The sequence below is a fragment of the Mus caroli genome, unplaced genomic scaffold, assembly GCF_978045245.1.
Source record: "Mus caroli unplaced genomic scaffold, Mus_caroli_1 scaffold_10, whole genome shotgun sequence".
In the NCBI taxonomy this organism is placed as follows: domain Eukaryota; kingdom Metazoa; phylum Chordata; class Mammalia; order Rodentia; family Muridae; genus Mus; species Mus caroli.
This window is the reverse complement of record NW_028227265.1, coordinates 59,034,308-59,048,187: the sequence shown is the minus strand read 5'-3', so window position 1 is coordinate 59,048,187 and position 13,880 is coordinate 59,034,308. Positions and strand designations below refer to the sequence as shown.

Here is a 13,880-nt window from a genome sequence, read left to right as displayed (position 1 = left end):
GGGATGGAGAGGGCTCCTTTCTCAGACAGGGTTACCAGGCTGGGCCCAAGGGAGGATGAAGATGGTTCTGGGCAGTAGAGTTGGAGTCCTGGACCAAGTGGTACCTACTGCTGGGGTCTATCCTTGGCTACTGTGTGAGTAAACAAATCCTCTCTGCTCTGCTTTTTGAGATATCAGCATCTCAATCAGTCACAGGCCTAGAACACAGCCAGTGTACATTGGCGAGGGCCCCATGTGGAAAAGATGCCCTGAAACCATTTATCCTATTCTGATTCTTCCTCTAAATGTCAGTCCCCCAAAGACTAGTGACCTCCTGGGACATGCAGGCTACTGGGTTGCCTGAGCCTGGCAGAAACCCCAAATTCCTCAGATACCTCTCTTCTGGTGCGCATCCTGGGACCCGCCTGTGAAGGACTCTGCCTGGCTGGGTGTCATTGTGCTCTGGTGCAGGGCAGAGTCAGAGTTGGTCCTGGGAGACAGAGAGATGGTGACACTCACAGGAAGAAGCCTCAGTCCTGATCTACCCATGTTAGACACTGTCTTAATTCCCACAAGGGTCCAGGATGTGCCCCATGGGTTGGGGCAGCCTGTGGGTCTTTCCACCAGCTGTGTGGTCCCAGGTCAGTGATCATACCTCTCTGTGTTAAATTTTATTATGGTAAAATGGATGTGAAAACTCTGTTTCTTGAGGCAGGGTCTCATGTAGCCCAGGCTGGCCTTAAACCGCTGGTCCTGAGTGCTGTGACTACATGCACATGATGTGACATACATGAGGAGGCACCAGATGTCAGTTCTCCAGCACCTTCTGGGTCCTTGCTATCACTGCTATGCACTGCAGGTTGTCTGCCTGACCTCCTCCAGGACCCCTCCTGCCTCCACGTCCTCTCTGTAGTGCTCGGGGGACTGCACATGAGTGCTGCTGTGTTCATGTGCATCACAGGATTTGAATTCAGGTCCTTGTGTTTTGGCACAATTCACCAGAGAAGCTACGTACTGCCCAGCTCTCCACGCCCAGTTTTGTTCTTTTTAAATAACTGTGGTATTTAAAAACCTTTAGTTTTACTTCATATGTCTGGGTATTCTGCCTTTGTGTATGCCTGTGTGCCACGTGATGTTCACGGAGGTTAGAAGGTGTCAGATCCCCTGGAACTGGCATCATGGACAGCTGTGAGCTACCATGCTCTCCCCAGCACAGGTTTACGTGAACCTGGGGATGGAACCCATACTTAGTACATGCTAGGTGAGCACTCTATCTACCGAGCTCCAAGCACTCTACCTACAGCCCCATCCCGGCTTGGTCTGTTGTAACTGAGTGAGAGCTAGGGATGTTAATCCATACATGTGGTCCTAGCAACACTGGGAAGACAGTGAAGACAGAGGACTGCTTGAACCCAGGAGTCTGAGGCCTGCCTGAAGCACAGGGAGAAACCATGTTTGAAACCATCAGGCCAGCAAGAGAGTACAGAGGTGAGCAGAGGTGAGAGAGCTCTTGGACAAGTCCGATAACCTTAGAAGTGTTAGCCCTAGGACACACATGGTAGGAGAGAACCGACAAGCTGACCTCTGACCTCCATCTGCATCATACATGCCCCCACTGCCACCCCCAAAAAAGCCAGGTGTGGAGATCACAACTTTGATTCCAGCACTTGGGAGGCTGAGGCAGGGGCAGAACTCTGTGAGCTCAAGGCCAGCCTGGTCTACAGAGTAAAACCTGTCTCCAAACCAAACCAAACTAGCCCTGGATTGTAACCCAGGTGGCTGAGTGCTCCTCTGGTACCCATGAGGCCTTGGGTTCCATCCCTAGCACCACATAAGGTAGTCGGGGTGATACAGGCCTGCCATCCCAAGGACTAAAGCTGGAGGGCAGACGTTAAAGGTCCTTCCCAGCTACACAGCAAGTCTCGGGTTGGCCTGAGTACATGAGACCTGCCCAGAGGGAAGAATAGTAGCAGAATATGTTATTTAACATCATCATTATCCAAGGACCATGACCTTGGGGATCCATGGGGCAGTGAAGCCATGTCACACATCACGCTAGAGCAGTACTGGCACAAAACCTACACATCTTCCCAGAGATGTACCTAGATAGGATACCCACACTGTGTGCAGTTACTATAGAGTTATTTTCAGGATTGATTTTATTTGTGTGCATGTATGTACATATAATGTGCACATAGTTCCCGTGGAGGCCAGAAGAGGGCATCATATCCCCTGGATGTAGAGTTGCAGGTGCCTGTGAGCCACCATGTGGTGCTGCCACTGAAGCCTGGGTCCTCTGGATGAGCAGGCACTGTGCTTAGCTGCTGGACTGCACCTGTAGCCCCTTGTTTTTAAGGCAAGGGTCTCAGTGTGCAGTCCCAACTGGCCTGGAACTCAGAGATCTACTGCCTCTGCCTCCTGCATGCTGGATCGACAGGTGGGACCCACCATCTTGCAAATACAGATAAGCAGTGTTTTCTAGAGCTCCCTCGCTTGCCACAGATGTGCATGCATCTCGGCTGCCAAAGACCATCCACGTGGAGGGCAGTGCCAGGCTTGGTGGTGAGCACCCTTGCTCCTCCTAGCCTCCCTGGAGGCTGAGGCAGGGGGACCATCGGAGCCCATGTAGGTTACAGAGTGTGAGAGAGTGAGCTTGTCGCATTAGGGGAACAACAGCAAGATATACCACTGACTAATCAATTCTGAAAAGAAATAGGAAATATGGAAAACAGAGAGAGGGGGAAGACAGGAAGAGGGGGAGGACAGGAGGAGGAGGAAGGGGAGGAGGAGGAGGAAGAGGAGGAGAAGGAGGGAAAAAGAAAAAGAGGGGGAGTAGAAGACGAGGAAGAGGAGGAGGAAGAAGAGGAGAAAGAGAAGGAGGAGGAGGAGAAAGAAAAGGAGGAGGAAGAGAGAAAAACAAGGCTCTGAAGGCTCTGAAGGCTCTGAAGCCATGGTCTCCACAATTTAGAGTTGACTTCTGGGATCTTTTGGAAGCATCTCGCTCACTTGGTCACTTTCCAGTGACTATATCCTGCATATCCACACACAGCTGATAAGATAAAATCTACATTGTTTCCTCCCAGAGGCCAGGTGCCCCTCAACTGACCTCCTCCAGCTGGTGTCCGCAGGAGGCGAGAGGTACACGGTGCCATAGGGGCAGCTGTCAGCGTGAATGAGTTAAGGGAACCTCAGAGTGTGTTCTGACCCAGGAAGCCTGATGCACAGCCTGTGGGGCCAGGCTGCTGGGAGCTACTGGGAGTGGCTCCTGCTCCCAGCGTGCGGCTGGGCCTGCAGACAGCTAGCCAGGAGGGCAAGGGGCATTTCCTGCCTTAAAAAAAAAAAAAAGTACAACTGCGGTGGGAGTCCCCCAGGGGGCCAGACCCATTCCCCTATAACTCAGCACCATGCTCCCAAGCCATTCTGAGAGGAGGCCTGGGCCTTAAGCTGGGCCCCAGATGCGTTAGGGAGGCCAAGTTAAACTGACCCCTTCCACCGAGGCACTCCCAGCACCAAAGTCTCAGGAGTGAGAAGCAGGAGCAGGCAGACAGCTCTACTCTTCAGTTGAGAGTGGGGAGAGAGTGACCCAAAGCCACTCTAGTGATGGGATCCTGGCAGGTGTTCACCCTCCAAACTACAGAGGCTGTGTGGCATCACTGTCATGTCCATGCTGCCTCAACTCAGCCACGCCCCGCTTCTCCCAGCCTTGAAAGCTACACTGGGATCTCTCTTTGTGGCCCCAGCCCTCTGTGTTTGGGCTCACCCTCCTTAACCCTTCTCTCTGCCCCACACTGGGCTCCAACATCCTGTGTTGGAGGCCTTTCCCCAGGTTTCTCTGGTCCACAGGGAGCAGTGTGTGTCACAGGCAGCAGTGTGTGCCTGTCCCCTATTCCCTCCCAATCCCACACACATCCTCTGCAAAAAGGATATCTGTCGCCCATGCTTGTCTACTGACAGGGGTCGGCGGTGTGGGGAGCCAAGTCTGCCACGCTCACGATATACTCTGTCCACAAGCCCATGATGTCGTGTGGTCCGACTCGTGTCCAGGCCTGAGGACTGAAATGGGGTCTGGGGGAGAGAATAGGTCAGGAACAGAGGTTCAGAAAGGAGACAGCGAATTTACAGATTACCGGCTGCAGCTTCAGGTTCCCCTAGCTCTACCCTTGGAGATCTCTGCTCTGGGGATATACTTAAACTCTACTCCATAGGCATCTCTGGCAGCCCCACCCAGCTCCTGCTGAGCCATGGGGCTGGGGTGCAAAAGCCAGCAGTGCTATCCCAGAAGGGGCAGGAGACATGCAGTCCAGCCTGCATGCTCGGGCCAGGTAGGGCGGTACAAGCTTTGCCTGGGTGCTGGGTACAGATGACTGAACAGCTCTCTCCAGCTGGCCAGGTGCAGACAGGCCTCCGCCCTCTCTCTCCAGGCCTGGCTGGCCTCCTGTCCCCACCTACGTCATCTCTGCAGGGGCCTGCCAAGAGAGGCCCCCAGGGCGTGAAGCCTGAGAGCTGCTGTGGGGCCCACCTGGCCCAGGGCTTGTTCCCAAGAGGATCAAGGCAGAGCCCAGAACTGCTCTGGATTGAGCTGTGGCCCTCTCTCCTGTCTCTTCTCTTGCTCCCACCCCCAGCATCTCAGCCAGGTGCCTGAGAGCCAAAAACAGACGCCTTCTGGGTCTGTGGCGTGGCTTAGATGGGGCTTCTTACCAGCACCTGGGTTGGCATAAGGTTCAGGGCGAGCCTTGGAGTCCCTAGGGCTGCCAGGAGCCTGTCACCGTGTTAGGATGAACTCAGTTGCCTGTGCTAACCCTGGACATGACTTGTCCCTATGCCTGCTTGGCTATCTAGGCCCTGGGCCCTTCTGTCCCCCAGATAGAAAGCAAAAACCATTCTGATATTTAAACAGGTTTCCCTTTCAGGAAACCTAGTGGTGGCTGAAATGGCCCTGCCACTTCTTTTTCTGTTTGCCTCTGAGTGGCCACTGCCAAATCTCTCTGTGACCCAGAAGTCCCTGCTGATTTTGTGTTTTTCTACTTTTTTGTTTTTTGTTTTTTGGCTGTCCTGGAACTCACGCTGTAGAATAGGCTGGCCTCAAACTCAGACTTGTCTACATTTTTTTACCCATAGAAAGGCAATGAACCGGAAAGCTGGCCATGAACCTCACCATCAGGGCCTATGGAGGGAAGAGTCAGTCATCTCTCTGAGACATCTAGAAGGGAAACCGAGGCAGCTGCTCCTGCCATCAGGCTCCTCCCATCTTTCTGCCCCCATCAACAACCAAGACCTACCCTGCACACAGACCCCATAGCCTTCTAGACCCTACTCAGCCTTCCAATCCCCACCCACTTCTCCAGGCCACTCCCAGCTCTCCAGCCCTATCTGGGATCCAGCACTTGGGAATGTACATGCTTGGGGGCTTGGCCCATGTAGCTTGGGGCACATGCTTAGATTCTGCTGTAACATACACCAGGATATGTGCACATGACATCTGTCCAGGAAGGACCTCAAGGGTCCTGGGGAACTTTGAATGGCACCTATACATACTTCCCACGATGGAGACATTGAGGCAGGTTCACCTCAGGTAGGTAGATGGAAGAGCTCATCCCAGAGAGCCACAGGGACAATTGTAGGCCACCCAGTGCTGACATATGGCTCAAGGTCTTCCAGGCTGGTGCCTGGTGAGAACAACCCTGAGTCTGGGGCTCAGTTTCCAGAAACATTGAGCTGCAGCCAGAGCTACCCCTAAAACCCACTGCACTAAACATGCAAAACCCCGACACTCTGAACCATTAGGTGCCCATTTGCACTTTGGGCAAACGGGCTCAGCAGGGTCCCTGTGCCCTCGGACTGAGGAGTTCACTGGGATACCCACACAGGGTTAAATGAGGGGGTACTGGGGTGCTCAGGTACTGGAGGTCCTCTGCCAGAGTGCCAGTGACTTCAGTATGCCACTGAGGCCTGGAACTCACTCCACAGGGTGAAGTCCGAAGAACTAGCAGCCCCAAGCACACCCAGGCCCAGGCTGCCTAACCCAGCAGTTCACATCATCGTGCAGCCAGGGAAAGGCCGAGGATGACTCGGGAGCCCGTTAGCTCTCTGGGAAAGGGTTGTTCTCAGATCCTTGGTAGCGCGGTATATGATGGCCGAGGGCCCTGTCGGCACACCTCCCTCCTCCCGCTTCTCTTGAAGACTGGGGTCTGGGGAGAAGACACCAGCCCTTATTATTTTGACAGCAGCTTGTGGCCTGAGGGAGCCATGCAGGGTGTGCGGCTCTGCCAAGAACTGTCTGCAGACAAGTGGGGTCAGGCGGCAGGGGCTTCCTTCTGAGAACTGCTGGGCTTGCAGATCAGTGAGGCGGCTGGAGCCAAGCCCCCAAGGCCCCGAGCTCTTCTCAGGGCCTCCCAGCCTGCTGGCAGGTGCAGCGGCTGCTGAGTGCTGGGAGTGGCTGGGGTGTGGGGGTGCTGACTCCAGGAGGCTGGAGCTCAGGGAAGCTGGCTGCACCGCTCCCCTCTCCTGGGCCCCAGGAGACCTAGAGGAGTGTTTAGGGGTGGGAAGTTGGCCTCTGTGAATTGCAGGGGACAATCAATGGCAGATGCTTAATTTGGGGGGACATGGCCCATCTCCTGTGGGCCAACCAGCTGTCCCTGGAGTCTGTAGCTGGAGTGGGTTCCAGAGTGGGTGGGACACACTTGAGACAGGAAAACCTGGAGTATCCCCTAGAAGGGTCACAGAGCCGGGGCGGGGCTCACCTGGAAGGCCAGGTCCACGCTGCTGCTTCCAATCTGGTTCACGTTGGGCAGGGACCCGCCGTAGTACTGGCCACGGCTGGGGCCCAGCTGCAGGTACTGGGACTTCTGCAGCTGAAGCTGGAAAAGTAAAGCCACCAGCTGTCACCATGCTGAAGGGGACACACTCTCAGTACACCCCATGGAGCGCCCAGAGGATTTAGCTGGTGGGATCCAGGGACTCGAGACTCTGCGAAAGGCAAATCCCAGTGCCCTGGATGCCTCCCTAAGTGGGACAGTGCCCCCTGGGGAGCTCCTCACCAAGAACCTGTGGAGCGGCTGGCTGCTGGCTCGCTCTCCTGAGACCTGGGGAGGCCTGGCAGGGACCAGGAATGTGCTAGCCAGTGGGAACCCTTTCAGTGGTGGGAAACTGGTTATGGATTTAGAATGTGGACTGACTGCCTGATGCCCTGGCTTCAGTCTAAGCACTTGGGGACCCTGCCTCAGTCTAAGCTGGCCCCTGAGCTCCCTGGACTCTGAAGCTGACATCTGTGAATTGTAGGGGACAATGGCAGATGTTTAATTTGGGGGAATAGCCCATTTCTCTCATTGAACAGGGTCCTCAGTGCCCACTTCAGTGTGGTCAGTCACACAGGAAAGTGTTGTCTGCTCTGGCTGGGCCTGGTGGTTGCTAGGGTCCGGTACTGTGTACACAACAGGGGCTGGTTCTCAGTTCTCACAAACGACTCCTGGCAGCCCAGCCTTCCCACCTCTATTCCACGCCAGCCCTGCTTCCTGGGGAGGCCTTGGACACCAAAGGGGGAAGCAGAGCTCCAACTGGCTGCACGCCCGGCCAAGCACCTCGCCCAGGTAAACAGCTGTTTCCTGCGAGCTACAGTGGAGGCCAGAGGAAGATGAACGGGCCTGGTGCTTAGGGTACCTCTGCTGCGTCTGTACTGGGAGGTCCCTGTGTTCTCAGTGGATGCCAGCTGGTCCCACCCACATGTTCCCCACTGAGTCTCTCCCAGCAGCTATGAAATACAGAAAGTGGCTGGCAAAGAGGCTCAGCAAGAAAAGGCGCTTAAACCAAGCATGACAACCTGAGTTCAATCCTTGAGTCCCAGAAAGAACTGATTCCTGCAACTTGTCCTCAGACCTCAACATACACTTTGTGTGGGATTTCACCCAACAAGTAACTGTAATTAAAAAAATAAATCAAAGCCGGGCAGTGGTGGCGCACGCCTTTAATCCCAGCACTCGGGAGGCAGAGGCAGGCGGATTTCTGAGTTTGAGGCCAGCCTGGTCTACAGAGTGAGTTCCAGGACAGCCAGGGCTACACAGAGAAACCCTGTCTCAAAAAATCAAAACCAAACCAAAACCAAAACAAAACAAAAAACCACAACAAACAAACAAACAAAACCAAGCCAGAGTACGGATGCTTCTTGGGTGAGGCCCACGCAGTGCCTTTTGTCCTCTGTGTCCAGAGCTATGTGAGTCACACAGGTGGGTCTGCGATCTACCAGTGCTGTGCTGACAGAAATGACAGTGACCAGAATTTGTGTCCACAGATGGTTCTCCATGGGTGGACAGAGCCACAGGTTCTTGGAGACTGGGGATCAGGCAGTGCACACCAGGGCCATTGGGCTCACTGCTATGTGTGGGAACAAAGGAAGCCTGGTGTTAGGGGGTGAACCTCAGAACTAGATCTGACTGTAGAACACTCCGGGCTCCCAGGCTGCACAAAGCTCACTGTCCTGCATGCCCCTGAGCCCACCCACCTTGCTCAGCACCCTGGGCCTTGTAGCTGCCCTGCATCCAGGCTGGTGTGGTGGGGACTACACAGGCCCCAGGGCAGCCAAGCTCATCTTGGGTGACACACAGAGCTGCACAGGAAACAGAGGTCCAGCCTGTACCCCTTGTTCCCAGGTGACTTGGAGGCCTTCAGCATGTCCACCCTGACAGTGTACAACTGTGGCAGGTCACAATTCATACACGTCATTCTAGCACTCAGGATGGGGGCTGAAGCAGGAAGGGCAGGAGGTCAAGGCCAGGGTCTTAGGGTTTCTGTTTCTGTGATGAAACACTATGACCAAAATCAAACTGGGGAGGAAAAGGTTTATTCGGTTTACAAGTCCACATTGTAGTTCATCACTGAAGGAAGTCTGGACAGGAACTCCCACAGGGCAGGAACCTGGAGGCAGGAGCTGATGCAGAGGCCAGGGAGGGGTGGGTGCTGCTTACTGGCTTGTTCCCCATGGCTTGCTCAGCCTGCTTTCTTATAGAAGCCAGGACCACCAGCCCAGGTACCACCCACAGTGGGCTGGGCTCTCCCTAATTGATCACTAATTCAGGAAATGCCCTATAGGTGTGCTTACAGCCCAGTCGTATGGAGGCATTTTTCTCAACTGAGGCTTCCTGCTCTCTAATGACAGCAGCTTCTGTTAAGTTGACATAAAACCAGCCAGGACAACCAGCCTTGGCTACATGAGACCCTAACAGCTGTATGAAGCAGGAAAATTTAAGGCAACTCACTAGAGGAGTGGAGGATTTCTGTTAGTTTAACCTCCATGGGGACACCTGGTAGTCTGCATGTGAAGTGAATAGCAGGTCAAGGCCAGGCCCTCTCCGCAGTGATGGGAAGCACCATAGCTCCCCCTTTAAAGCAACAGCAACGATACCAGGGAAAAACTCGCCATCCCAACCCCAATGTGCCAAGCCATCTAAGAGCCTCAAAGAACGAGCACAGGTGGGCCAGCCAGCAATGAAACAAAAACTCAAAACCCAGGTGCACAAGGGCTAGCAGGCGGGGTGGTGCCCTGCCCTATCAGGGCTGACTTTCCAGAGCTGTTCCTCTAATTCCAGGAGCACCCAAGGCTTGTTATCAAGACTTGGTCTCTGCAACAAGGATGAAAGATGGGCTGTGCAAGCTGGTGGATCCATAGCTGACCAGCCAGGCTCTGAACCCCAGAACACACAGCATGCTTTCACACATGATGGGGGGGGGGTGGATGGATGGATGGATAAACATTTTTGAGGTGTGTCACTGTGTACTTGGAGCATCAAGGCAACCTGGTATCAGCCTGACCTCTGAGGAAGCTAGACACTGGACACTGAAGTCAACCATAACAAGTGACTACTCAGTCTGAAAGATTGAGCCCCACAAGAACCCAGATGCCCTGGCAATATGGCTGTGCTGGCATACTCTGGTGCCAGCAGGCTGACCACACTCATTTGATGCCATGGGTTTGGGACAATTGAAAGGTCTGTCTTACGTCTTCTAGGCCACTCACTCCTTAAGTTCTGTCCTTGCCCTGGAATAAGCAGTAACTGTGAGTCAAAAGCTCTCTGAGTTCTGAGGCTTCCCAGTACACTGTCAGGGCGGACAGTGAATCTAGGGTGATGAGATCTCAGCCTGTATCCTGTAAGTACCCCACCCCTGCCTACTGCCAAACCACATGCCCTGTTCCCACTATGCTGTGCTCCCCGAGACACTGGAGAGCCTTGATCACAAGGGTGAGGGAGCATGTGAATAAATGAATGAGTTCAGGAGTGAATGAATGGCCACGAGCAAATGAGCACATAGACAAATAAACGTGAGGAAATAGGGGTGAATTCCGTGCTCACTTGGAGCTGCCCACCTTGGATAGCCCATCAGCCCCCCGAAGCCACACTGCATCTAAAGCAGTGGTTCTTAGCCTGTGGGCTGAGATCCCTTTGGGGTCCAACACCCCTTTCACAGGGGTCACAAATCAGATCTCCTGCATACCAGATATTTACATTATAATTCGTAACAGCAGCAAAAATACAGCTATCAAGTACTAACAAAATCTTTTTTTTTTTTTTTTTTAAATAAGTAATCCTTTTTTTTAAAGATTTATTTTATTAATATATGTAAGTACACTGTAGCTGTCTTCAGACATTCCAGAAGAGGAAGTCAGATCTTGTTGCGGATGGTTGTGAGCCACCATGTGGTTGCTGGGATTTGAACTCTGGACCTTCGGAAGAGCAGTCGGGTGCTCTTACCCACTGAGCCATCTCACCAGCCCCAACAAAATCTTTTTATGGTTGGAGGTTACCAAAACATGAGGAACTTGCTCTATTAAAGGGTTGCAGCGTTAGGAAGAGTGAGGACCACTGATCCTCAGGCCACGCTGGCCACCTTGGACTGGCATATGGACACTGGCTCTTTGAGGGACCTTCAGGAGCTACAGCAACTCCTGGCTGCCCTGGGCAGAGTTCAGGGCCCACACTGGTCATGCACCTCCTCTCTCCCACCCGCACAGCTGCTAACATCACAGCCTTCTGGCTCAGATACTGCAGGTCAACGTCAGGACCTCCAGTTCTCCAAACAGCCTTCTCCATGATTCAGAGAGCCCTCCTAAATGGATGGTAGGCAGGCAGGCACTCACATGTTCACTTTCCCCATTGTTGGCAATCCTCCTGCCTCAGCCTGAGTGCTGAGATTACAGGTGGGTGCCACTAGAGAAAACAGATGACACAGCTGGAGGGCTCCAAGCACCGCTCTTCTGCATCACTGGGTGCCATCCGGACTGCAGAAAGGACCTCATCACTAGCTTGGCCATAGGCTCTGCTTTCCACCCCATGGCCCTCAACAACTCTTGGCCACAAGCTGACCTACACTCTTGGATCATGAGCCTGCAGCATGGAGTCCTTGAGACTGTGCCCGCTTGTATTCAGAACCAGGGCAGGTGAGCGGAACCTGCAAGCCTAGCCTCATTTCCTGCCTGCTGGTTGCAGCCTTGGATCCTTCCAGAAAGTCGGCCTCCATCCAGCTGACCTTCAAAGCAGTGCCTGGCCATTGGAGTCAGGGTGGGAGTGTCCCTGCTGTACCTTACTCGGCTGTCCTGTGGTAAGAACTTCTCCTGACAATCCTCCCGGTCCCTCCTACTGACTCGAGCCAAGGCTGAGGCCTGGCTGTTTTATTAGGTGGTGCCACTACTGCTGCTGCCCCAGTATTTCCATGAGACCTTTACAAGTGGATCGAGCTGCTGCCGCTAACCTGTGAATTCAACTGCCGATTTCCAGACAACGCTGACAGAGTTGCTCCCAAAAAGCTTTTCTAAACAGTTCCACTTCCCCTATATCCTTTCTTTTACACTACCTCTATTGGGTAGTGGTCTAAAAAGAGGTTAAAACATTTAAAAACATCATTAAAAATAATATTAAAAAATTAAAGTTACAGCAAATCCCAACTGAATATGTTAAGACTGGGTTACAGTCCTGGAGTCCCAACTGCCACAAGCAGGATGGCTTGAAGCCGTGGACATGCCTCGCCTCCGTTCCCCTGGAGGCTCCTTCCTGTCTTGTCTATCTACAAACCCAAGGCAGCCTGGGACTTGGGGTCACGGCTCCAGCATCTACAGTCTACACTGTACCTCCTATGTCTTGGCCTCAGTCCATGTCCACTTCTGTCTTCTGTTCGCATGGCACAGACCTCAGTATCTGTGAGCCACATGATCAGCAGCACCCAGATAGAAAGGTCAGCTTTACAAGAGCCCATAGACTCCTCCGACTCCCTCAGCCACTGTGATGATCTCCGCAGCTTGGTGGAGTCAGCTGTGAAGTGGAAACCTGTGGCTTCTCTGGAAAGTCAGTTTTGTCAGATGGTGTTTTCCTAAAGCAGACACAGGTGAGAGGATGTCTGCTAAAGCAAACATGTAAAAAGACACATGATATCAAGAGGGACACAACAGACGCAGGCGACACTGGATGGTGTTGGTACACCTTGCAATTCCTTAATTACCATTGTTTGTCCTCACTTCATAGAAAGAAATGCACCAAAAATATCGTGGTGGTTTTCTGGCAGCTTCTGGCTACTTCCTCAGATTTGGGATGACTGGCAGAGTGATGTCGGCTGATACAGATTAACCTGAGAGTTTTGCTAAGACAGCCTCACATGGTGAGGCAATACCCATGGGAGGACACGTGATGTTTGGAGGAGGGAGTACACATATGACCCAACAGACAGTGATGGCAAGCTTGCATGGCTGGACTTACAATGCTTCAGTGTCTCACTCACACCTTCATCTTTGCTGATCTTCACTTCATTCAGAGAGGCATAATATGGAACTTCTCCTGCTGACTTGTGCTGATTCAGTTGAGGCCTGGCTGTTTCTGCTGGGTCATGCCACCACTGCTGATTCATGTTTGCTCTCCTGACACAACTGAACTAGACACCTGATATCCTGACAATTAGAGATTGAACTCATCCCAAAGAACTGTTTCTAAACAGGTTCACTTCCCCTGTATCCTAATACACTATTTCTTTTCACTATCTCTGGAGGGTGATGGGCTAGAAGGAAAGTTAAAGCATTTCAGAACTCTTATTAAAAGTAGATTTTCGAAAAACCAAAAAAAAAAAAAAGTAGATTAAAAAAAAATTGAAGACTACACAGGTGTTCCAAGTTTGGTGGAGCCAGGCGTGGTGGTGTACGCCTTTAATCCCAGCACTTGGGAGGCAGAGGCAGGCGGATTTCTGAGTTCTAGGCCAGCCTGGTCTACAGAGTGAGTTCCAGGACAGCCAGGGCTACACAGAGAAACCCTGTCTCGAAAAACCAAAAAAACAAAAACAAAAACAAAAGAAACCAACCAAGTTCGGTGGAGAAGTTTCTAGAAGAATTAGCAGACTCCCATAGCACCCCCAGTCAGAAAGTGACCTAAGTATAGGAACTTTGTGTCCACAGAATTCCTGACATCCAACCCAAACAGACACCAAAGGGCACTGAGACAGCCCTGGGAATTAGCTCTCACCTTAACCCAGGACTCACCTTGAGACTATATTATAAAACATGTATCTTAGCCAGGTATAGTGGTGCATGCCTTTAATACCAGCACTTAAGAGGCAGAGGCAGATGGATCTATGAGACAGAGGCTAGCTGGGTCTACAGAGAGAGTTTCAGGAAAGTCAGAGATACACAGAGAAATCCTGTCTCAAAAACAAAACAAAACAAAACAAAAACATGTATTTTATTCTATTTTTAATTACATGGGTGGGTGGGTGTCTGTGTGTAGGCATGTGCACATGTCAGAAGATACCAGAAGGGGGCGCTGTAACACCTGGAGCCTGAAGGAATCCAGGTTCTCTGCAAGAACAGCGCTTACAATTCCTAAGACCTGCGCCATCTCTCCAGCCCCTTAATTAAGGACTTTAGTTCTGCAGGGTCA

The 13,880-nt window shown here is 52.5% G+C and overlaps 1 protein-coding gene across 4 annotated transcripts in view; it reads right to left on the bottom strand.

The window, feature by feature from the left end:
• Positions 1-13,880, bottom strand: part of Crtc1 (CREB regulated transcription coactivator 1) — a 58,757-nt gene that overhangs the window by 21,544 nt on the left and 23,333 nt on the right. For 3 of the 4 annotated variants that reach the window (XM_021170738.1, XM_029480844.1, XM_085843870.1), the window contains exons 2-5: positions 6,720-6,836; positions 3,907-4,044; positions 3,086-3,147; positions 375-469 (exon numbers count right to left, since the gene is read on the bottom strand). In XM_021170738.1, coding sequence (XP_021026397.1) covers positions 375-469; positions 3,086-3,147; positions 3,907-4,044; positions 6,720-6,836 — 412 coding nt within the window. Of the gene's footprint in view, positions 1-374; positions 470-3,085; positions 3,148-3,906; positions 4,047-6,719; positions 6,837-13,880 lie in introns of those variants that run through there. The other variant, XM_085843869.1, reaches the window with a different exon arrangement.